Source organism: Anticarsia gemmatalis, chromosome 16 (genome assembly GCF_050436995.1).
Source record: "Anticarsia gemmatalis isolate Benzon Research Colony breed Stoneville strain chromosome 16, ilAntGemm2 primary, whole genome shotgun sequence".
Taxonomy (NCBI): domain Eukaryota; kingdom Metazoa; phylum Arthropoda; class Insecta; order Lepidoptera; family Erebidae; genus Anticarsia; species Anticarsia gemmatalis.
In genome coordinates, this window is record NC_134760.1 from 11,868,386 (window position 1) to 11,893,597 (window position 25,212).

The following is a 25,212-nucleotide window of genomic DNA, read 5'->3' on the forward strand; positions in this document are numbered from 1 at the left end:
TTGGTCGTGGCGAGATGATATATAGCCTATGTCCTTTCTCGGGTATGAAAATATCTCCATACCAAATTTCATGCAAATTGGTTTAGTAGTTTAGGCATGATTGAGTAACAGACAGACAGAGTTACTTTCACATTTATAATATTAGTATGGATAGTATGGATAAAGGCGAAGTACAAAATAAAAGGTCTTGATTACAGTACATTGTTTATTAATCTGCAGGACATACAAACATTTGAGGAAAATTATTTAAAAGTTGAAATATCAGCTGATAATTTAGCAAAAAACTATTTCTATGATTCACTGAGATTACACGAATATTTAAAAAAAAGGAGAAACAATCATGCCAGTAATTAGAAAATGTGAACAAACTAGTAGAAAATGTATTTACGTGAGGGTAACATACCGTAATTTAAAAAAAAACAATATTATTTTAGTAGCTTGGTAACACTTAATTAACAATCCATAGAGTTTGTAATTATTAACTCGTACATACAAATTTGGTAAAGCTTAGTGTAGATAAGATAACAAAACATTGAATTGTATATCATTGTTGAATCAATTCCTAGTTTTTGAACTGTTTACGTTAGGCAAAATGGTTTAAAAACAAGCTACATTATAGTACTAGATTAAAAATCTAAATACCACTGTCCACAGTACAAACACTTGAAATACACTTGAAAACAAACTTTTGAAATAACTTTTACATGACAATTCCTTATAACAGACCTTAATTTTGAATTAGATTTTTTTTTGTTAGCTTATAACAGACTTTGGTCATCAGTTGCTAACAATCAGTGCTTATATCTCTTATATAAATAGAATTCTATAAATTTGGAGTTCCTGAGTAAAATGACAACAAATGTATTAAAACTCTTAGCTAAAGGTTTCGAAACCAGTTTTAACAATTCCATTGCAAGATGAACAAATTATGACAAGTCAAACTTTACAAGATACTTTTGAACATAAATCAGACAGTGGTAATAGATCATAGACTATGAAACTATGCAAAGGCTAAGTTACACTTAATTCCTTTAATTTGTATATCATGGACCCTTTATCTTGTAGATAGTCTGTGGTAGTTTTGGTATGGCAGGTTTGTCGGCCATCTCGAGAGCTTGTTTCAAGTTCTTCTCAAACACTTTCTTTGCATCACAGAATCCTTGCTTTGTTTTGCCAAATGAGTTTGGACCGGCCGATGTTGGAGTTTCTCTGTAAAAGAAAATATGTTTAAAACTTATTCTATAAATGTATATTATAGGCTTGTGACTGAACTTGTTTATTTAACTAACTAAAGGCCAATCCAATTGGAAGTCTAAATTCCTTCTTAAACAATTAGATATCTTTCACTATACGTTTGGGTATCAAGAGCACCTCACCTTCCAATATTCCTCATCCTCATGCGAGCTTCAGCTGGCATCTCCTCAGGCTCATCATCATCATCAGCGTTGAACACAGAAGCCACCGTAGGCTTGGCTACAGGCTTAGCCGGACCCCCCAAGTTCATCTTGATAGGAGCCTTGGGCTTATTGAAGTCAATAGATATCTTGGTGATGCGAGGAGGTGGTGGTGGTGCCGGGACATCCTCTGATTCATCCCATTCTGGTGACTTTCGACGTCTACCATCTGCAACAATAGTTAATGGAAGTAAGTTTAAAATATTATTGGCACTAATTATTACCATGGAGATAAATGAAATGGTGCCAAGAGGAAATACGTTTTGCTACTAATTCCTGTAAAAGGGAATAAGCATAACTGTGTCAACTAATAATTGATTTATGTTCAATTGATTTATGCTGGTAATTACCGTCATAGTCCCTATCTCTGCTACTTGATGATCTCTTAGGCGAGTAGTCGCGCCTCCTGCCCGGGGACCACCGCCGCGGGGAGCGCGATCTCGACCTTCGCCGCTCCCGACTCTCACGCCTCTCGTTGTAGTCCTTGTGCGGCCTAGAATCATCGCGCGCGGATCGAGACGACCCTGCCAATGCGAAAACACTGGCAAAGATAAATAAAAATACATATTTGAGTATACTAAAACTAAAATGTATTGTAAACTTGCTACTTCTAAAATTGAACTATCAGCAAGATTTACTTCATGGCATTCTAATACCTTTGTCATAGTTGTGAAAACGGCCACTCATCGTTGATTCGTTTGTGACACCCTTTTAATCATGAATTCTTCGGAATTTCAAGAAAATATTAATTTTTCACTGAAATAAATTCCTTAACAAAAAGTCAGCCATTGTTATTTTTTGTTCGGGTCACGAGAACGTTTTATTCACTTCAATTGTTGTAAATCATCTAAACCATTTCGATTTTATCTGTCATTAGCCCACGGAAATATCTTTAATTAACTTTTACTTATGCAATACGTCCAGGTATTGATTTACATTTGTAATGGCTCGTATTTTTTATGACATCCGACATTTTTAGAAATCATGCGTTTTGTTCATCTAGTAGCATTTTGACAGTTATAATGCTACCAAAAATGATAAGCCCATTTCAATTCATAATTCTCTAGGATTGTCCTATCACAAACAACTTATTACATTTAGCAGAATTATAAGTCAGCTGAAAGCTCGGTTTATAGGTTATGTTATGGTTTTATAATATTTCTATAGGTTTATTTTCGATATCTATTATGATATGTAAATAAAAAGTTTTCCAAAATGTTATTTATAAGACGTGTGCAACGTTTATCTAAGCTTATCGATAAGTATTCTGCGATAAACTGCCGATGTTACTCTAACTCAGCTCGCGTTACTTCTATAAAAGAAAGAATAAAAGAAGGGCCTGGTTTAAAAGAATTCATTATTGGAGATGCTGAACCGGTACTCACAGACAGTCCTCATATACCGTACTTGTTGGAAAATGTTAAAACGAAGACGAGAAGAAAGGTTTATTTCGATGTTTACGGGTGTCAAATGAATCTGAATGATACTGACATTGTGTGGTCAATATTGAAGAAAGAAGGCTTTGAGAAGACAGATGTGGAAGAAGAAGCTGATATATTCCTTGTAATGACTTGCGCTATAAGAGAAGGAGCTGAGAACAAGATTTGGCATCGTTTAGACCATTTACGAGGTTTTAAAAGGCGCGCTAAAGATCGTGCTGTAAAAATAGGTATTCTAGGATGTATGGCGGAGAGACTGAAAGAGAAGTTAATTGAGAAAGAGAAAGCTGTTGATGTTGGTAAGGAAAAATAAAAATAATACAATGTTTAGACTAATTTGTCAGGGCTAGATTCTTATAGTCTTGTAGAGTATCCCTATGTTAGATATATTTTGATAAACAATTAATTGAAATAGATAATCTTTAGGTTTTCCTCTATACTCTTTAGTATCTCCATTCTTTAATCTTATTCTGAAACATTGGGAATATAATAAATCACTATCTTTTCAACCTGATTTAGGTTGATGTTCTTGATGTGGTTTCCATATATCTTTTTGTTTATATGTCCCCTTTTTTCCATATGGGTAGGCTAGACTAAACAAACATATAAATAATTTTGTTCATAGTGAATAATATTGATAAACCTAACAAGTATGTATTACCTTTCCACAGTGGCAGGTCCAGACAGCTACAGAGACTTACCTAGACTGCTAGCACTCACAGAGAATGGTCAGCCCGCTGTCAATGTGTTATTATCTTTAGATGAAACCTATGCTGATGTGGTGCCTGTCAGGTTGAACCAGGATAGTGTGTCTGCTTTTATGTAAGTTCCTAGTTATTACATAACATAAAGCTCACTAATTAATAGATTATACAGAAAAGTAATTTCTGGCCAGGTTTGGTATGGCCTAGGCTTTAGTCTGTGGTATATTTATACTCAGATTAGATAACTAGTCAGTTATGCAAGTGGTAAGACTGACAACTATGAGATTTCCTAATTTACTACCAGTGCAGCAGTGCCTTTATGATAGTATAGTGAGGCTGCAGGCACCAGAGGGGTGGTTTACAGAGTGTGTAATGCTTTGTGACTAATTGACTATAGTTGTATATGCATACAACTCCATTAGTTCAAAAATTTTCATATTCTTTTAAGATATAGACATTTACATGTATTTCACAACTATCTAGCTAAGTACTTTTGAGTGGAATTATAAATACTTAAATAATTGTCACATGATCTTTATTATTTCTGTTTTTATCCATCTTTCAATTCAATTATACTATTATACTAATTATACTAATATTATAAAGCTGAAGAGTTTGTTTGAATGCGCTAATCGCAGGAACTACTGGTCCGATTTGAAAAATTCGGTATTAGATAGCCCATTTATCGAGGAAGGCTATAGGCTATATATCATCACGCTACGACCAATAGTAACAGAGTACCGGTAAAAAATGTTACAAAAACGTGGAAAAATTTGACTCATTCTCTCTTATGTGACGCAAGCGAAGTTGCGCGGGTCAGCTAGTTAATACTAAAATAATCGTCACATGATCTTTATTATTTCTTTTCAGTTCAATAATGCGCGGTTGCGACAACATGTGCACATACTGCATAGTGCCGTTCACTCGCGGGCGGGAGCGCTCGCGCCCCGTCACCTCCATCGTGGACGAGGTGCGCCAGCTCGCCGACCAGGGCGTTAAGGAAGTCACGCTGCTCGGACAGAATGTTAACAGTTATAGAGATGTGTCGCAGGCTACTGAGAAGTTCGATACACATATGGCTAAAGGTACGAAATCAACGAAAAATCGTGCAATTTCGCTTGTTTCTTGTGTCGGTCGAACTATAGTACAAGTAAGAAGGCATGTTTTTCTGATACTGACTGCTTCAAGTTTAAATACGAACCATAATACGCTAATGTTCATTAGAAAGTCTCCTTTTACAGATTGTATGGCTAACTTTAGAAAGCTTGTTTCTCTCTATGTCTCAAGGAAATCAAAAGAACCAAATTTTGCGCTAAGCTCACTGTTCAATTAGTAGAGCAATTACAATTTTAAGTTACCATCCTGGTCAAAATAATAATAAAGTCGAAAAACTAGGCAATTAAAAAAATGCAAGAATTAACTTCAATTCCTAGCACCACCATATACGGATTATTTAGTATACTTATTAGGTAATGACGACATAAATGTTATTAGTTCGCTTTATACTTCTTTTTCAGGATTTAAGACAGTATACAAGAGCAAGAAGGGAGGTATGAGGTTTGCAGATCTGTTAGACAAAGTATCAGCTGTAGACCCTGAGATGAGGATCAGATTCACAGCTGCACATCCCAAGGACTTTCCTGATGAGGTAACATACAATACCTCTATTTTTTTTAAATACGACGGTTGTTAACTATTTTGTTTTACTTACGTTTGCGAACCAGATAATAGATCCTAAATGGCACTAATATGCAAGTGCCAAAGAACTTTATGCGTGCGCATATGGTTATTATGGGCGCAAGTCGCTGCTAAGAAGTATTATTTTAGTCAGAAACGCAAATTTGAAGCGTTTTGTCGAAAAAGTTTTGCTAGTACCCGATAGATGACGCTAGAAGACTGCAGTAAAATACTTCACTACTGTTCGGTAGATGGCATTAGGTGTTTTATAGTCCCAATCTCTAGGTTTAGTTTTTTTTTACTTTACTTACCTTCTAATGACTATGTTACTTGTTTCAGGTGCTACAAATAATATCGGAACGTCCGAATATCTGCAAATTGTTACATTTGCCGGCACAGTCGGGATCTAGCGCGGTGCTGGAGCGCATGCGCCGTGGATACACGCGTGAAGCATACCTCACACTGGTCGAACATGTTAAGAATACTATTCCTGGAGGTAATGAGCTTCTTGATTAACTTTAAAGTCCCAACAAATTGTAGGGCAATACTTCTGCCTATTTTTTAAATATTAAACTACTGCTTTGCGATTAATAACGTCATAAAATGTACAAATTTCAGTGATATGTCACTGTATACTGACATTTATGAGTTTGTACTACCGATGTCGTGGAGACATAACTCATCGGGCATCTGAGAATTACATTGCGTGGCGTGCCAACCGCCTAACTGTTCCCAATGCAGGCCTCAAATAACATTTGTAAATCATCAATATGTTTTGTTTCAGTGGGTTTCTCAACGGACATGATCTGTGGGTTCTGCGGCGAGACAGACGAGGAGTTCCAGGAGACGCTCACGTTGATGGAGGCGGTGGACTACCACGTCGCTTTCCTGTTCCCTTATAGCATGAGAGAGGTATATGATACTTTGTTTTTGTTGTCTGTAGTATAGTGGTCGCCATATTGTAAGCAGGTGGTTAACCAGGAGTTTGTCAGTTTGATTCCCAAGTGCAAGGAATATTTTAGTGATACGTTATATTAAGGATCTATTTATATTTTATACCTAAAATTCATCAATATATCATCGGATTAAGCCCTGGTTCAGAGGTTGAGACTTTATATTATGATTATTCATTGAAAAGAAAGTGTAAAAGATTATAGTAGTCTTTTGAAAACATTTAATTGGAAACACCATGATCAAGGATTGTCTATATCTATTAAAAAAACAACTGTGTTGATATACATAGTTTATTGATTATTATTTTCTATTTATTGATTTTTTGTCTCCAGAAAACAACAGCATACCGTCGCTACAAGGACGACGTTCCCGAACACATAAAAAAACAACGCCACAACCAAATGTTAGATATCTACAAACGTAAATGTCAAATATTAAACGAAGCGGAAATTGGCAACACTCACTTAGTACTCGTCGAAGGTGTTGCCAAGAAATCTGGCAAAATAATGAGCAGAAATGAACTGTATTTACGAGTGGTGTTTGATCAGACGGAGGTGTTGTGTGAGGATGGAGGTAAAAGGCAGGTGAAGCCGGGTGACTATGTAGCTGTGAAGATTGTAGGAGCTAGGTCAGCGACCTTGTTTGGTGTTCCTTTGTATCATACTAGTTTGAGTGATTTTTATAGAGAATATCAATGGGGGCAAAGGCGAGCGGCAAAAATGTAAATATCTTCTTATGTCTAAGCTAATTTTTGGACACAGCGGGCAGTTTAATTGAAAACAACTGTGTAGGACCTTGTAATGTCTAAATGTGTGCACAATACACAGGTACTACACGCTTTATTCCTTCACTCTCATAGACCGGTGCGGCTGTATCCGACATGACCTGTGAGAGATCAGGTATATTTTTAATTTATTTTCGGATATAAATGTTGAAATTGTAGAAGTAAATGTAGTAAACATTTGCTTCTACAATTTCAACATTTATACTCAGGTCAATCTATTTTTTTTTGACAAAGGCACTTGGGAGTAACTTTAGTGCTCGACCGGAGAATCGAACCCAGGATCGCTGCTCGGCAGTCGCAGGTACTATCGATGCGTCACAGAAGCAGTTTTTAGACATACTTATGTATATCTGTTTCGTTAAGATGAGATCTTTGTAAGTGATCATAGTTCATACGTTATTGTAAAAAGGTGTAAATAAAGTAGACAAGTTTAGTTGTAACACTTCAAAAGTGCGTTTTATTAGAATGAATCAGTACAAAGTTATGAATCAAATACGATGCAACACAATAAATATAATTACAAGACTACACTTTGTGACTTTCATTTATTAATACAAACACGTTCAGTTTATATTACGCTTAATTTACAATTAAATACACAAGTGGCATACAAGTGGGCTACTTTAGCTTACGAACGGTTATAATTTTTATTTAAAAAAATTGTTGCAGGAAATAATCTTGAGTTTCCAAACGGTAGTAATGTTATCAACACGTAATAAGCTCGATTTTCAAGATATTAGGTAATATTTTTTTGAATCATTGATTGGTAGAGCTATCCATCACGCCATAAATATGACAGTCGGAAAAGAAATTTAGAACTCAATAATGATAGAGACTAAGTTTAAACCTTCGCAGGCTTTAGTATCCAGCTTCCAGTATTTCTCGAGTACATAACATGAATTGGAACTCATAGTATTAATTTTAGATAGTAATGTTTTTGATTTTGCAAGTGAAATGAGTGCAAGCATGTATATCAGAATCAGATTTCTGTTTCGATATTTGTTTAATGTGTTTGATTACCAATTAAGGTTGGACACCTATGAAACCTATCATTTTTATGAAAATGCTATAGTGATGCAAATATAAGCAGTTTTCTTATACAATTATGAGGTTTGTTCCACTCTATAAAAATAAAAACTATCCTATGTAGAGCCATCTCTGCCCTCTGCGTTGTTCTCAAACATGACATGGTAAATGACAGACAGATTTCATATTTTAAAAACGATAAAAGAATGCAAGCATTTTAGACCTTGTCGAGTATTTTAGAGTTCCTTTTATTTGAGAATCAGTGTATTTATAGACTATGTAGGTACATTTTTTAATTTACGCATACAGATAAGAAATCTGCGTAATTAATTTTTACTGTTTCTACTTTGTTTGCAAGTAATTAGCGCTCAGTTTATTCGTACTATTAGAAACATACAGACATACACATCATTACATTGAGTATTGTACATTTAAAAATTAAAGAAAAACAACAAACTTATATAACTTATAATTAATTACAATACATTGTGATACATGGCATCTTTTAAACCTACATTAAATTTGTACTTTGTAAAATTTCATTATTCAGTTATTCTTTATGTGATGTCGTGATGTTAGAGTGACTTAGAAATACATACACGATAATTGTGCAGATTTTTTTGCAATGCAGTTATTTAAACTGTTTAAAATATAGGACTTTTTGCGCTTTAGCTGTCTAGCAACAATATAAGACTGCGTTTATCAAAATACATTAGATACTTTTGAAAACAATTGCTCTTTCTACTGATTCTAATTAGTCAAATTGAACACATCGTTTTTGATTATATTTTTAATTTCTAATGAGCTCAAGCTCTTTCTATTAGTCACTAAGACACAAAGTAATAAACCGTTTTGAAGGTATACAGAGCTTTCATACTAAGCTCGAAGCTCCCATCTGTCCTCCCATAGGCTTTCCATTCGGCATAACATTCACCCTCTGACCAGATATGTTGTCTGAACCATCCGCATGACCTGACAAGCTCGGCGAGGGTCCTTGCGAGCTGCCATACACCTTAGTACTGTACCCCGAGTCGTTGTGAGACTCCCTATCCGCCTGACTCTGGGTTTCAGCCAAGTGCGTGTTAATAGCCAACGACTGTAACCGACTGTGAAGCAAACTATGGTCAGGATTCGGTTTTCTGGTCATTCCATGCGGATTCCCCCTAAAATTCGGATACGTTGGGTCGTAGCATAACCGAAAGTCGTTCTGATTCGCGATCTCCACTTCAGTATTCTGATCCAAGTGGTCGCTGTAGCAGTGCGGTATACGCTCCATTTCTCTCATGATGTGATCCTGCATCATTGCGTCGAACACTCCAGTTTGATGGTGGTATAAAGGGTTTCTGTTCCGAGCTTGCACCTGGTTCGGTAGTCCTGGCTGGTTGTAGTCGTATTGTGAACAAGCGTATTGGGGAACTGGTAGTCCACTGTCCACCATGTAAGGCACTTGCCTGTTAGGTATGTCGTGGAAGTAAGCGTCTTTTGGAATCATGGACCTTAGTTCGTGAGGATAAGGGTTTTGTGTCGACATCGGAGCTGGTGATGGAGACTTAGACACTGTTTCGAAATTAGGCATCGGTAGTGTCTGTAGTAAGTTGGTATTCCTCATCGGTCCAGGTTGTACGGAACTTCTGATAGGACTGTCTTCCTCGTCGCTACTTTCAGAGTTGTTCCCATTCTCTTTTGGTGGCGTTTGATACGTCTTTCTAGTTGGAAATGGTATAAGGTTGTGTAAACTAAAGCGTTTGCTTTTCGGTGGCTTTTCTTTTAAAACAGGAGCTGGTCTTTGGGGTTGTTGAGGCATTTTCAAGATGCCAGGGTTTTGACTTGTGGACGGTTCTATGTTTTCGGTGGGCTGTATCTTCCTCGGCATAGGATCAGGTGATTTACTTCTTTGCTGTTCAACTTGTGCTACTAACTCTTGCACAGACTTTCTTTGTTCTCTTTCAGTTTCGTCTTTACCTTGATAGCTAGTTTGTTTTCTTAGTTTCACGTATCCATCTTGTGATATATCTAAAGACTTACTTCTGGCTATGGCATCAGACATCTCCTTTTCAAGAGCGACACGTTTTCTCATATCGTCTGCGGTTCTTTGCAGCACCTGACTTTTCCATAAAGGTATACTCTGGTCTTTCGCGCTTTTGTCTTCGTCCAAATCGCTGGGATGTTTGTGACTACTGCTCGGCGACTTGGCGTCCGACTGTCGACTAGGAGACGAGTACCTCTGGTTATAACTCTCTACTTCCATGGACATCGGTGATTGTGACACCGACATCTTATTAGCTTTTACATGGATCTCTGCTGTGACGTTCTGTAAATGACTATCATGGTTCGGGTGTATTGGTGGTTTAGAAAATGGAGGAACTGATAGTCTACTCGGTCCAGCGTCTAAATGATCACTGCTCTTTGAGTTCTTCAGTTGATACCTTCTCCTCGGACTAGGTGATTGACGATTGTCCAATATTTCAGTACTTTTCGAAGTAGCCTTGCTATCGTTCAGATCTTTGGCATGACTCTCATACTGTTCAGAATTTTTGTTGAAGCTCTTTATTATTCTGTGCACTTTGTTCCATTCTTCCGTATCAGCGTCTAATAACTCCAAGCTTCTAGTTCTCTTCAGTGGAGGTATGTCTAAGGAGCCTTTAGGACTAAAGTCTAGCTTCTTCACTCTTTCCGATTGTCTGAACATCATACCGCGCGTCAACCATTGCTCTAAATGTTTGTGCCGTTCTTTACATAAAGCTCTCTCAGCTGCGACGAATCTTGTCAGTTCTGATATCTGTCCTTGCGTCTTCATCTCAAGATCTGTGACCTTCTGATCTAGCCTCTCATGAGCTCTGTCAATGTGCTTTTTCAAATCCTTCTTATCTTCGTTCAATTTATCCTCCATATGTTTGAAGAACGGTGCGCAGTAACAAGTGTAACCTGCACCTATTGGCCCCTTTTTAATATTTCCAGCCAAATCTAAGTAGTACTGCTCGCCTTTTTTCAGTGGTTCGGTGGGTAACGAGCTTAGTTTTGGTTTGGGGAAGAACTTCGGGTCGGGGTAGTAGTGGCAGCCGTACGGCGACCACTGAACTTGCGGCGGGGTCTCGAAGTGAACGTTCTTTTTAGTTTTATTTTTTTCTTTTTCTTTGCCTTTGTCTTTCTTTTTTCCTTCATCTGGTTCATCGATGGCTCTTTCCTTACTTTTATCTCTGTGTTTCTTCTTAGGTTGTTTTGAGACGGGCGTATTTAAAATGTTAATGATTTCTTCTAAGCCTTTCCTAGTGGCGATGTCTCTTGCTGTCTCTCCCTGGTGGTTACGTATGGACTTGTCGCAGCCAGCCTCGAGGAGTATGCGGGTGAGTTTCCTTCGGCCCATAGCGGCGGCGATGTGTAGCGCCGTGTCGCCGTTCTTGTTCTGCTCGGAGACTTTGCACTGCGCTGAGATGAGGATGCGAGTGACGCCCGCGTGCCCGTACCGTGCCGCCGTGTGGAGAGATGTGTCTCCATACTGGAAATAATAGATGCAAAAGTTTATTTATTATATATTTGAGTTCGATGCAATATCAATACGTGATATATCCTTATCTTACACAAGTTTTCGAGTTTAAAGAGAATAGACAGCACACAGTATTATGTAAACCAATATGGTATTTCTTTGCTTATAAGAAATAATTCAAGGTTAAAATTACTATCTCCTGCCTCAAGACAGTTGTAAACAGTTTAAGTTACGTGAAAATCTCTACTCACATTGTTCTGCAAGTCCGGGGGCGCGCCAGCCAGCAGCAGCTCGCGGCAGGACTGGTTGTGTCCGTTCTGGCACGCGAGGTGCAGCGGCGCGAAGGCGGCGGCGTTGCGCGCGCGCAGCTCGGCGCCGGCGCGCGCCAGCAGCGACACGCACACCGAGTAGCCCTTCCACGCCGCCTCGTGACATGCCGTGTTTCCGTGCTGAAGAGTTTGTTTGTTTGTTAATTTATTTGATTGTTTGTTTGTTTGTTTGTTTGAACGCGCTAATCTCAGGAACTACTGGTCCGATTGAAAAATTCTTTCAGTGTTAGATAGCCTATTTATCGAGAAAGGCTATAGGCTATATACCATCACGCTACGACCAAAAGGAGCAGAGCACCAGTAAAAAATGTAACAAAAACGGGGAAAATTATGACCCATTCTCTCTTATGTGACGCAAGCGAAGTTGCGCGGGCCAGCTAGTTGTCGATAAAATACGTACCACATTGTCCTGCTTGTTGGGATCAGCTCCATGTTGCAGCAACAGTTGCACGACTTCGATGTGACCGTCCGCCGCCGCGCGCTGGAGCGCCGTGCATCCGTTCTGAAACAATGTGAAATATTTAACGTTAAAAAAAGTAGGTACCTAACAGGTGTATTTAGTTCTGGCTTAAGTAAAAATGGTGCCGGTAATAATAATTTAACCTCGTAATCCCCCACGGTAATATTTGTGAGTTTTATAACTAAGTGCATTATAAGAACCTAGCTTTATTTATCTCTACCTACAGTCTAGGTAGCTAATACCTTCATTTAAAAGACAAAGATAAAAAAATTAAAAAAGTTGCAGTTTGCAGCCGTAAGTAGGGTGACGCTGAATTTTAAAGCAATTACCTATACATATAGGTATTACCGATTTCCGTTGCTGCATCGCATCGGTAAGAAAAAGTACAACCAAATTATCTGGCAACTTTATTAAGTTTTAAAGACTTTTTAGGATAAGGTTAGTGCAGCGATGGAAATGAAAACCATAAAAAATTTAATCGAGAAGTCGCTTTTAAGTTTTTCGCGACGTGGAATCCAGTGATTAGTGTTACAAAACGTCGCTATGGTCTGCAATTGGTTAGCTCATAGCATAGCGACACGGTTAGTGTAGTGTGTGACGGTAGTTGGAGAAATCAAAATAAGAGGGAGAGTCCTGACATCGCTGGCTTAACCAGCCTGCAACTACGGCCGGTAGAACCTGCGCCGCAACCTCAGGTATTCCAAGGTAAGATGATACTACTAATATTCATATTGTAATGTGGTGTGTCGCGAAAGTTTAAAACGTTTTGAATTTCATAAAATGACATTAAAATGACTATTTTATTCCGAAAGATACAAATTCCTAAAACTAAACTATTCGAGCTTTTAACAATATCATAATATTTATGTAAAACAGTACTTTAAAACAGATATTATCCTTCATAATAAACACGTTTGTACTTTACAAACCACAACGATCCATTTGCTATCCAATAAAAGTTTTGAAACAATAGTCCCGCGTACCACGTAACTATGCGCGTGTGAAATGCTATGACATGTTCCAGTGTCATAGAATTGTTTTAGTTTTATTACTGACTCAAATGCTGGCTCATTTACGATGGATTATGCGTACGCAGACACTGATCTTCTTTATTTATTTGAATTCGTTTTAATTTGTAGTTTATGCATAAGATTTGCTAAGGCGAAGCTGTTTCGGATAGGGTTCAAACCTACGATGTCTGTATCCAGGGCGTAATAGCATTGGGGTGATCATTACGCTACTAAGCGATGGAAACCGTAAATTAATAACATTACCTACTAGGTAGGCAATGTTTCTTAACCCGTAGTCTGCAAAACCCCAGGGCTTCGCGAGCGGTTTTCTGACGATTCCCGGTCTTATCACGGAAAATGGAAAAGAGTTTTTATTTGACAAAGAACAAATGTCAAACTCTGGCTTCTTTAGTTACATTTATTGTTATTCATTCAGGAGATCGTACAAAAGGTTTAGAAACGCTTATGTAAAGACGGAAACCAGTAGTTAGGTTAGGACAGATATACCAATAAAAATACTGATTTTCTTAAAACGTTTTATTTATTCATGCTCACAATAAATGTTAGAATTATATTTTAACATCCTTTTCGAAGGATTAAAATTTACACAACCTCCTTCATCTTTAATACCTTGCTTTGTTTTTAAAATAGCTGACACATTTTTGTTTATAAATCTGTTTCTTTGGTCCGTTTTTATTAAATTTATCTTTGAAAATATGCGCTCGCATGCAGCATTCGACACCGGTATACATAGAAGAGATTTACTAAAACTAGTTAGTTATATTTTTGTATTTTAACATGCCATCACTGTTAGAAATTTTTCCAATTTCCACCCAAAATTGTTCACACGAGATGGGCAATATACCTGAAAATATACTGATGTTCGGCAAAATCTATGAAATATACTGAAAAAGTATTAAAATACTGAATCTTCAACCAAAATATACCCAAAAATACTGACTACCAGCAATATACCTGAAAATATACTGATGTTCGGCAAAATCGATGAAATATACTGAAAAAGTATTAAAATACTGAATCTGGTCACACTGTAGCCAGGTAGGTACTCGTGGTCCAAAATAACATGTTTGTGACAAGTAACGCTATATTTAACTAGTCTGTCTAAATACGATTTCCAATTGTCTGTCTACTGAGAACATATTTAATATTTATAAGTATATCCAAGGCTTCAATACATTTATGTAGCGATGTCCAATTACTGCTCCCTGAGCAATTTTAATTAGACAACTGGAGTGACGACATAATAATAACTAAGGGGAACTAACGGCCGGCGGCCATATTAGGTCATAGATAATTTTCTAGCTATAGACAAGGTGCGTTTTATTCGTTACTATAGCCAGTTGTGCTCACTGGCCGGTAAACAAGCTGTGAAGCAAACTTTGGCGCGAACTTTCCATTGATGGGTGGTCGCTTAGTAGCATTTGAGCTACGCACTTTAGATAAAACTTTGGATGGGTTGCATTATAAGTCCAACTTGTTGTTATCAAATATGATAACAGTCGTTAAGCCATGTTAAAGGCCTTCAGATAACTTGATCAACTTTAATTCAAAACTTTAGTTATTGCCAAAACGATTAATAATAATTCTTAACAAAACTGACACTTTAAATTTAACGATTATTAATAAATAATAATAATTGACAAAACTGGCAGTTTATTTTTTTAAATTTCTAAATTGCGGGAAATAACCATAAACAACTGTGACGTAATGCGTTAGACTAATGCTATACGTAATTACGATGGCAATTCAAAGATAAACTAATTAATTAATGAGGCAGTTAATAAGATTTATGACAGAGATATTATCTAAGTATCGTAGTCTTCAACTAACTTTTGTCATGTCTAGAATTATGAACGAATAGGTGTTTTTTTTGTTTCTTCTTGAAATAGTGATGTACATACATGCATACATAATATCACGCCTGTTTTGTCTAAAAGTTAAGGTAGAGTAGTAGGTATAAAATACACCCGCGTTTCGTAATTGACAATGTTCGTCCTATGTAATAGGTAAGCCTTTTGCTATATCATTATATCGCGCACGTTACCAAACTCCTGGCTACTATTATGAATTATCTAAAAAAAACAGAAAAACACAAATAGCATATAATTGTTCGACCCAGGAAACGACCCCGGGACATCGTTAGCAGTCACGGGGTATTTTAATAATATTTGTAATATTAATGAATAACTTATAACGCTTTTAAATTGGTCAATATTTCTTGTTTTTTTACCATAAATAGTATGAATTACAACACGTGAGAACCATAGACAGGATCAGTTAATTACTGGTAACTAGTTCTATACTTACGTATCTAGGTATACGTACGTCGAAATACAAAGATGTAGGTCTAGAAAAATGCTGGAGCTTATGTCAAAAATGTTCATTGCTCCATGCGGTACTCTCAATCTTTATTTACTTCATTAACTTTTGTAATGTATTAACAGAGATTTTGAGTCCAAGAACATTCGGTCAAGAACCCAAAAAGAAAAAAACATCTGAAGAATAAAAAAAAAAGTCAAGTGCACACTATACAGAAAAAAAACTAAATAGTTACATAAACTATTGCAGATATAGCTCATCTCACACTTTACAAGTTTTAAACAAAAACATGCATCATTAAAATCTAGTTCGTAAAATATCCACAGTCTGTGGTCGTTACTCTATAATTTATGTTATCCATTCATAAGATAGCTAGCTTTTTAATTGGATACTAAATCGATCTAGACTACGTTTCAATGTTGAATGACTTTATTTCGTTTCATTTTAATCCAAATAAAGACATAATTTTAAATAAAATACTGATCAATATTGCAAAAAGCATACCGTTCGTTTTTATTCGATTTATAATCATAATTTATGTATTATTCTTGCTAATTACTAATTCATTTTTAGTTAATTAAAATACCGTTTAATATTAATCATATTTATTTATAGATATTCGAAATCTTAAAGTAAGTAAAGCGATTAATTCGATGATAAATAACTTAGTTTGAGAGTATCTTTTAAGTTAGATTAAGAATCAATTTGTCTTAAATACTTTAATTTTGTGCCTAAGTATGGGACGATGCTCATAAATTAAATGAACTAAGTAATAGTTCGCGTCAACTACAAATAGTGATTTTAGATCGTAACTAAACTAGCTGTTATTCCAGGTACGGTGGGCATTGCGGGCGCTGCTGCCGCATCAGCAGAAAACCTCAAGCGGCGCAAATATAGTAACATTATTGGTAATTACGTATTTGTGCCGTTTGGGGTTGAAACCTTAGGACCGTGGGGCCCGAGTGCTCGTAGTCACTACCGAGAGATTGCGAAGCGTCTCGTCGATGCTACGCGTGACCAGAATGTTGGCCTTTACTTTGGTCAAAGAATTAGCATTGCCATCCAACGTGGCAATGCTGCCAACATTCTGGGTACGTTACCAGTTGACGATGGTGAGGAGAAATTCTACGACGCGTGACGCACTCCTTTTGTATCCATATTTTATATTGTAAATATATTGTATAATTGTAAATATTTAGTTTTTTTAAATTATTTCTAGTTTAGTTTAGTTGTTAAAAGTTACTTATAGTTAAGTTTTATTCTAATAAATTGCTGTTATTTATAAAGTAGATCGGATACAGATACATCGAAACATGCTTTAATACTATTTAAACTAATTTACCGGAACTTAATGCACGCTGCAAAGCTTCAGAAAGGAAAATAATGGATCTTCTAGGATACGGGTACCCTAAACCAGAAGATTATACAGGCTACAAAATGACTGCCTCCGTGGCGCAATGGTAAAGGTCGCCACGGCCCATTGGATCCGGAGATTCGATTCCCACACGGGGCAATTATTTGCGCGATCTACAATAAGTTGTCGGTCTGGTTACACTTTGTGTCCGCTGTTTGTATGTTCGTGATAGTCCCTGTGACGCAAGAGCAATTCTTAGCGCGGAAGATCTTTTTAGAATAACAAAATTTCGCAAGCAATAAAACAACATTTTTATTTTAAATCCAGTATACCAATCTTATCAACTGTTGCCATTTCAATTAGTAGTAAGTCATACAACGACGCGTCCATACATAATCTTGTTACTGTTTGGATAATGAATGCAGGGAACCAGACTCCTTGAAGACCGGTCTTGACGATGTTTTTATTGTCAGTATTGATCCTGCAGCTACTCAATGTCACAGCTAGACTTGTTGAAGAGAGGTTTTATGTGTTTTTGAATCAAAGGAAACTCATACAAGAAGTACATAGCTAATTATAAGGTAGATACGTATGTTCTTCCGACGTTGGTGTACTTCAGGGCAAACGAACGGTAATGAAGTTAGGACGAGAGCGTGAGACTGAAGCGAAGTTAGCGGAGTACCGATGAACATATATCTTTTATTCTTGTATCACATTGTAAACTAATATTTTGTTTTACATCTTTTTCCCAGTGATTGGTGACATGTTTATAGTTTTCGTTACATAAAGCAGGCTTCATTACGAAACATGAATTATCTGAAATAAAGGCTGTTGTCATTGAGACAGCAGGCGTTTAACTGGTTACACTGAGCCAATGGACTCCTGGCTACTTGTACACTTTTTCAAACTCAGCAATTACCACGTCCAAACATCTTCTATTGTGCCGTCGCACAAAAAAACACAATTTTAATAGCGGCAACACAGTAGAACTATATCTGCAATTTAAAAAGGGCACTATAATTTTTAAATGCCCATTATTTTTTTATGCATCGGTTATTAAGTTGATTCTCGACATTTTTAATTAAATCCTGCGAGAGTGGTTGTAAAAATGTCATCGGAGCCATTTTGTTTCATAATTGAGTATTTTATCTGAGTAGTTAAAGATGATGGATTGCTGCGCCGTTAATGGTGGGTACAGGTTAAACTGTGTGTTCTGTAGAACCGTGAAATAAACATTATTATACTGTACTATTAGGTATATTATTAAAGAGTACTTATCTTGTTTTCAATTATATTGCAATATTAGATCTTGATAGATTTCTAGGTAAAGCCATTATATTTTATTACACGTGAAGAGTGTCGTAAAGGTTGACGTATTCCTAAGCATTTAAAATTTATCCCTGTCAGAAACATTTCGAAGAAGTTGTGCGCTACAAAATGTCCAAATTAATATACGAATCCGCCAAAATTATCAGATTTTAACTTATATTGGGTACACGCACACGTTTTCTTAAGACTGGAGTAAATCGAAAGACATTACAAAAGTCAAGTCTAAACAGGATCCTGGATTCGTCACTAGGTTTATTCTTAGATGAAAATATCATAAAATAAATATTATCTAGTTTTATAACCCGTAACTGTAAGGTTAGGTTAAAGTAAAGTTAACAGTCGATGGTAAATATGAAAAAAAAATTATTAAACTACGTTTATGTACCATTTAATAAAGGATAATGATATATCTGAGAACTATTAAGAAGAATTATTTAATAAATAGGACCTATTAAGTTTAAAACTTATGTGTTTTTAATGCTGGCAGTAAAAGAGAAACAATTTCAAAGCATGAGCATGAGGTATAATGTATGGATGAAGCTATTCTACTTATTAGAATTGAAGTGTCGACACAATTCAATGGTTTTCTTATGAACTTTTACGATGTGTGATGCTGATGGATAGTACAGTTAACCCATTAGGTACATTATGTTTATTATAATTTACATGTTTATGGTATCGTATCGATTGAGACTTAAAGATTGCATTACAAAGAATGGCAGATGATTTTTTTGATCGCAAACTACAAAGGGTTATCAATAGGCTTTTTGTGGTAGGATATTTCTAACGGCTAACAGAAAATCTATTACTGCCCTACTGCTTGAATGAGAAAGAGAATGAATAGGACCGTTTTAAACAACGTTGCAGTCTCTATCGCAGACTTATCGTTACGTATATGGTAATTATTATATCTATTCAAAAACAATTGGTGTATTAAACTCTCGATTTTGTGTGATGTTGTGGTGGCCGGCTTTCGGCTGTCACTGCTTCAAATCAAAAAATCTATTGACTCCTCTCATAACGATATTCTCAGAATATATGTAGAAACACACGTTGGTACACACGGTAATCAAGTGGTAATCAGCGGAATGTTCCTGTCATCAGCCTCCGTTACGAGAGCGGCAATCATGCGCACTTGCAGCAAATCATGCTTATCTTGGACACCTACGTGAGAGTATACTTTATTTACCTTCAGTAAATCAAAATTGAAGGTGCACGGTTAAATATTTATCCGCTATTGAATGTAATTTACCACCCTGGTATTTGTGTTGTTTAAGGACAACTCCCTCAATAAGAATTGTTCTTGTGTTGCAGGGCCGTTTACAAACATACAAACAATGGACACTAAGTACAATCAGACTTGAAACAACTATTTGTGGATCGCACACATATTCCTTTCGAGCAGGACTCGAACAAATACGCTTCCGCCGCAGTGGTAGTGGCGTGGCGACCAAGTTTACCACTGCGCTAGTAGAGATCGCGGTGGCCGTAGAGAATTTAATAAGTATGTAGTTAAACGTCTAAAACAGTAGACTTACTTATTTATTTTGTAAAAGAGTTGAAGAAGTCATAGATTCCTAGGGTTATAGGTAAGAGACCCCGGTAAGGAATTGTTCGGTTGGACGTAAATATTGACGCAGTCTTTGTTTCTTAAGCTTTCGCTGATGCAATAGATTTGTGAATAGAAACTGTACGTGTGCAAGCTTTTTGTTGCATCGCAAGTTCTTTCATTTGTGGCACCAGACAAAACAGTTTTCTAAAAGACTTAGTTATTGCTATTGATTTCAATATGTCGTTAAAAGTTAAGGGTAAGGCACTAAGGTTTGCGCTTAAATCTTGCTTTTATAGTCCACCGTGATATTCTCAAAGCCATTTTATTCCTTTTAAATCCTTTACATTTAGCTACAAGCACTTTGTTTTCGCAATTCCGGCAATTCTGGCGGCCGCCGTGCTTTTGAACGTCGTCCGCGGCTTTGAGACCCGACAATAATGATCATCGCACAAGGGAATATGCACCGCATCGTCTTCGTGCCAATGTTTAATATACACTGCTTGTTTCGCAAAGCAATTGTCTCGGAACGTGGTGTTCGAAAGGGAATGGACACGACTGAATAGCCGGGAGTCGTGAGCTGTGGAATGCCCGGACAAGGCTCACAAGGGACGATTGTTACGCAAACGATTCTTGCAGCGGAGTGCCCGAGGCGTCGTGCTGATACGACTCTAGCTAGTGATGTGAAAATGTCGATAAATATTCTATGTCTAAGCTGAAATTTATCGGTATTGTTGTTTGAAACGCAAGTCGTCTCACTGCGGGTGTGCTTACTCTCGTTTCGTTCTATTTGAATAAGGAATCTTAGCAATAAAGGTGAGCTTTATCGCGCCATTTCTCATCAACTTTTTTGCCCGCGAGCCATTCGTGTTGTGTTGAAACTGTATGTCTGTATTATGGCGGATGTCGAGTGCGTGTGACTTGCTTATGTATCGTAGATGATTCATGGAGATGTTTATTTTATTATTATTATTATATCATAGGTTTCTATACCATGCCTATATTATATTTTTCTACAAAGATACGTAAAAAGATATATGCTCTGTCTTGTCAGTATTGCACTATCGCATTCCTATGATTTTATCATACAGAATGCATGACGGTGTTGAGTTTTATCTACCATAAATCATATAAAACCCTCGTATTAAAACTTCGTAAATCATTTTTATAGCCATTATGTCAGATTATCAAACACATTATAGAGGTCTGTCTTTGCCTCATCACTAAAAACAAAATGGCGACTTTCGCGCGTTCTTTTTTCGCGGCGAAATGGTAAGTGACACTGTTGGTGTTAATTAAGTGGCTGAACAAAAAAAAGGAATGCATTAAATGTAACAGACGACCTCGTTTGTTGTGTAAACTGTTTTAAGGTCATTAAAAATGTTAACAAATATAATTAACAAGGAATTTCTGAATTGTAATCCAATTATAACATTCCCTTTGAACTTAATGGTGCAGTTATGTAGTTCTAGCCATCAAGTCAGTAGGTTCTTAAAGAAAAGTTTTTTAGTAAAGTTTTGCTTCGCCTGAATAAGTTTTTCTGTTCAGAAGTTCTTAAAACTTGTTTTGAACTTAAGTAAGACATATGCGGTGAATGAGAATGGAATAGGTGCTGCTGAACAACTTAAAATATTTCGCTACATCTTAGTAAATGATTTTTAGGTCTGCTTCGAAAAGTATAACAGAGTGCAGTCAACCGAGTGTCCTCTGCAGGTCTGCGTCTACGTTCTGTTTGCTTTCTTAAACTTGTTGTGTTGTTTGGCGACAACTTAATACATGTATATTTGCGACTTGTTAACACTCCTCTGCCTTTCAATACTTATTTAGGCACTTATTAAAATGACCATGTAAAATATTAATGGCTAAGTACATCCGCGTTAAAATTTATGTTTACTTGTTGCCAATTAGTTGAGTAAGTCCACAAATCTTCTCTAGTCATAAAATTCGCGTACTCACGGTCGATTTCCGTTCAATCTCACTCGCTAAGTGGGATAAAATACACTCCCATGATTTATTCGGTAGTAACGTCGGAAGTTCAATCAAAATTCTAATCAAACATGGCCTGATATGTAGATAATATCATTAGGTATGTTCTTATAGAATGTACGGATGGACAACTGTATTCAATAGATATGAAAAATAATAGCTGTAAGAATCGGATATTCTTCTTCTTCTTAGCGTGTAGATGGCAAACAAATTATAGTATATTCTTAAAACTTAAAATAGTGTAAATTAATCGGATATTGTTTTTTGTTTTCGAAATTAAACTTTGATTAATTATTGTATTAATAACATTGTAAATCTTTTGGCGATTGAAAAAAATAGCCGCGAGTTTTTTGCTAGATTTTCTGATAGGGCTCTTCCTCCTTTTCAAATAAGTGGTAGATTCAGTTACATATTGCAACGACTATAATAAGTGTCAAAATTTTATCTAAATGAATAAATGATTTGATTTTGATTTTGACATATACAAGTGCACAGTTAGAAAATTTCATTAAATAGGGCTTTAATAAAAAATACATTTAGGCCCACTGCTGGGCAAGGGTCTTCTGCTGTAATGAGCGATGGGTTAGGCCTTGAGTCCACTACGCTGGCCAAGTGAGGGTTGGGGATTTCGTATTCTTTCATGAACTATGTTAAAGAACTGTCAGACATGCAAGATAGAGTAAATGTGTGATATAAGTAATTTTGTTTAATTCTGAAGTGTCAATACAATAAACTACATCAATTGATATAGTGAGACCGTCATCCTCAATAACGAACAGATAAAACAAATTATCTTATAAACAAGTGTTGCCAGTGTGGCCAGTGTTGCCACTCGCTACCAGTTTACGTGTTTAATAGCCCACTAATAGTTACAAATGGTGTTATACGATAACGGAAGCGTCGTATTAAAGCAGGTAATAAACTAACTAGCAATGACAACATGATGTAAATGTTTAGTAAATTTACTTAACTGACTTATGACTGCAGCGAAGGCGGCAATGCGATGTTGAAAAGTAACCCGATAATATTGGACGTTTGTACCTACTTTGTTTCTTTCTTAGCTATAAAAGCAAGGAAAAAGTTGCGTAGCTTAGTGTTAATTAAGACTGTCTAAATGTCTAATTGTGACATTAACAAATACTTTGTTGTCTTTTCTCTATTTTAAAAGCAAGGAGGAAAATGCGTGGCTAGTGTTAATTAATATTGTCTGAATATATGCCAAGGAATGCTCTAGTACCGTTTTTAATGTTTGTTTCTAAAATTGACAGATTTCATATTTGAATGCCACTTTTGCATAACAGACTTGATTTCTAGAATAAAAGAAGCATCTTTTTATCTAATTGACTTATCATTGCACGGTTACTTCGGATGATTTATTAGACAGACGAAACCAGTATAATCTGTCCTACCCGGAAATTACTATCTTAATCGGCAATTGCATACTCCGCTTTTTTATGTACTACACTAATTACATCGAGTTTAGTTCGTATGCTACTATCTAACGCCTCAAAACATTCATTTTGACTACCATGTTCATACAATCTGACCTTCATACAAACTAACCGTCCATACATAAACGGTGCAACCTCATAAATCTGTCCAAATAACTGAAATTATAAGCAACAACCGCTGAACACAAATTATAGCCTCCAATATTTAACGAGCCTCAAAAATAATCGTTAACATAATCAATTGTAACAGTAAATAGAATTGTATCCGCATTAATACGATCATGTTTGAATATTAAACTAACAAGTTAATCAAAATTTAACCGTTGAGAATGACGGAACGCCATTTTGTCGGCCATTTTAAAATTTGATTCGGCCAGTGTTCGATTGATATGCATCGAAGTTTGGGAATTCGCATTCTTGTTTGTGTTTAAATAACATTTATAAAATAAATTCGTCTCGTTTTCGCCATGTAGGACAAAGACGATGCGTTATGGTGTGAACGTGAAATTACGATTTGATTGACATTCTAAAAGTAAAATGTGATATTGGAAAGGTTTAGAAACCGTTAGGTATTTGTCGCGTATTTGTAACTACAGTCATGGTACGTATTGTAAATACATTTATGAGAGTATTTGTATGCCTTGGACAGTCCCATAATGCATTGATTAATCATGTATTTGAGCATAAGTTGAGTATGATATAGGTACAGTACAATGATGAGTAGAGTCACTCAAATAACAAAGTTTTCAAATCTGTTGCAAGATGCATGGTGTTTACTATTGAGCAAGCAGATAAATTACATTTTAGATGTGCTTACATCTTTTATATAATAGTTTTAATATTCCAAAATATAGCGAATTGCTTTTTTCAGTTCCGGCGCAGATTACACCAGCTATGGTAGCATTAGAACTACGACTAGTGTAACTCTTCATACAAAACTTAGTAATTTATACAGTATTTTAAAGTTCTTTTATAGATTCAGCCCAAATATTTTTTATGGCCAACGTCCCAGTCACCAAATTATCGAGGTTACCTCTAGCTTTAATAAAAAAGTATAGCACATAAAAATCTAAAATGAATACAACAACTTTTATGTGGAATATGCAAAAGAACTTTATATTAGAAATAGCGTCTGCATTAATCGAGAAGGCAACTAACTCGATTCGAAAGCTCGATTACAAAGTAGATAGTCGAGTACACGATGGTCGTAGTCGATTTTTTGCGATGCATTGATCGATAAGATATTGCAATATCGTGATCTTTTATAATTATAATGCTATGATACTTGCGTTGAAAATATTTAGTGTCTTGTTGAAAGCACGTAACGAACTACTTTTTGTTTTCTTCATTCTTTCGGGTGGATATTTTATTTACCGTAAAAGTAGATTGGACTTGCGGACTAGTTTTTACGAATCGATTTTCTGATAAAAGTCGTTCGTTGATCCAGTTTTGGTGTCGCTGATCGTTTGAAGATTGTTTTTGTGTTTTTTGGGTATACCTACTGTTACTAGGAACCACGGGGGATCTTGATATAATGGTGTTTTGTATTAGTTTGTTTAAGTAGTTTTATTTTTACCTTCCCCGTTTCGTAGTTCTTATGACTTTTTGCGATAAGTGTAGGGTCATCTTTAAAACGTAGTTCACTGGTTTATTATGATACCAATATGAAGCTTATTAACGGACTATTACAACATATTTGATAACAAGATACGCGGATAAATATTGAATTAAGCTGCATTTGGTGCCAAGTCAATTATACTTGGAAGAAGACTAGGCTGATAATGAACAAGGAACATGCTCACTTTTTATCGGACTATTTTTGTAATAAACTTCTTGATAATTTTGTATTCCTAATGAAGAAGCCAAGAATATAAAGTTTTTA

General features: G+C 36.2%; 3 protein-coding genes across 7 annotated transcripts in view; 1 reads left to right on the forward strand and 2 right to left on the reverse strand.

The window, feature by feature from the left end:
* Positions 1 to 191: 191 nt before the first annotated feature.
* On the reverse strand, positions 192 to 2,270 carry LOC142979114 (PEST proteolytic signal-containing nuclear protein-like). Its single transcript, XM_076123867.1, has 4 exons — positions 2,111 to 2,270; positions 1,805 to 1,978; positions 1,377 to 1,623; positions 192 to 1,209 (listed from the first exon to the last, which is right to left on the reverse strand). The coding sequence occupies exons 1-4, from the start codon at positions 2,139 to 2,141 to the stop codon at positions 1,044 to 1,046; spliced, it is 618 nt and encodes a 205-aa protein (XP_075979982.1). The 5' UTR covers positions 2,142 to 2,270; the 3' UTR covers positions 192 to 1,043.
* A 274-nt stretch (positions 2,271 to 2,544) lies between these two features.
* On the forward strand, positions 2,545 to 7,542 carry LOC142979113 (mitochondrial tRNA methylthiotransferase CDK5RAP1). Of its 2 annotated transcripts, XR_012959811.1 has the most exons (8): positions 2,545 to 3,192; positions 3,565 to 3,715; positions 4,468 to 4,682; positions 5,115 to 5,245; positions 5,614 to 5,770; positions 6,059 to 6,186; positions 6,561 to 7,127; positions 7,247 to 7,542. XR_012959811.1 is itself a non-coding variant. In XM_076123866.1 (7 exons), exons 1-7 carry the CDS (start codon positions 2,670 to 2,672, stop codon positions 6,951 to 6,953), a joined length of 1,698 nt encoding a protein of 565 aa, XP_075979981.1. In that variant the 5' UTR covers positions 2,545 to 2,669; the 3' UTR covers positions 6,954 to 7,542. The 2 variants fall into 2 exon arrangements, 1 of the variants encoding a protein (XP_075979981.1); XM_076123866.1 differs by having other exon boundaries at positions 6,561 to 7,542.
* The window catches only part of dgo (ankyrin repeat domain containing protein 6 diego), a 103,574-nt gene continuing 85,819 nt past the window's right edge, over positions 7,458 to 25,212 (reverse strand). For all 4 annotated transcript variants that reach the window (XM_076123864.1, XM_076123861.1, XM_076123863.1 and 1 more), the window contains 3 exons: positions 12,252 to 12,353; positions 11,774 to 11,971; positions 7,458 to 11,534 (listed from right to left, as the gene is read on the reverse strand). In XM_076123864.1, the coding sequence (XP_075979979.1) occupies positions 8,910 to 11,534; positions 11,774 to 11,971; positions 12,252 to 12,353 (2,925 nt within the window). In that variant the 3' untranslated portion in view covers positions 7,458 to 8,909. The remainder of the gene's footprint in view (positions 11,535 to 11,773; positions 11,972 to 12,251; positions 12,354 to 25,212) is intronic.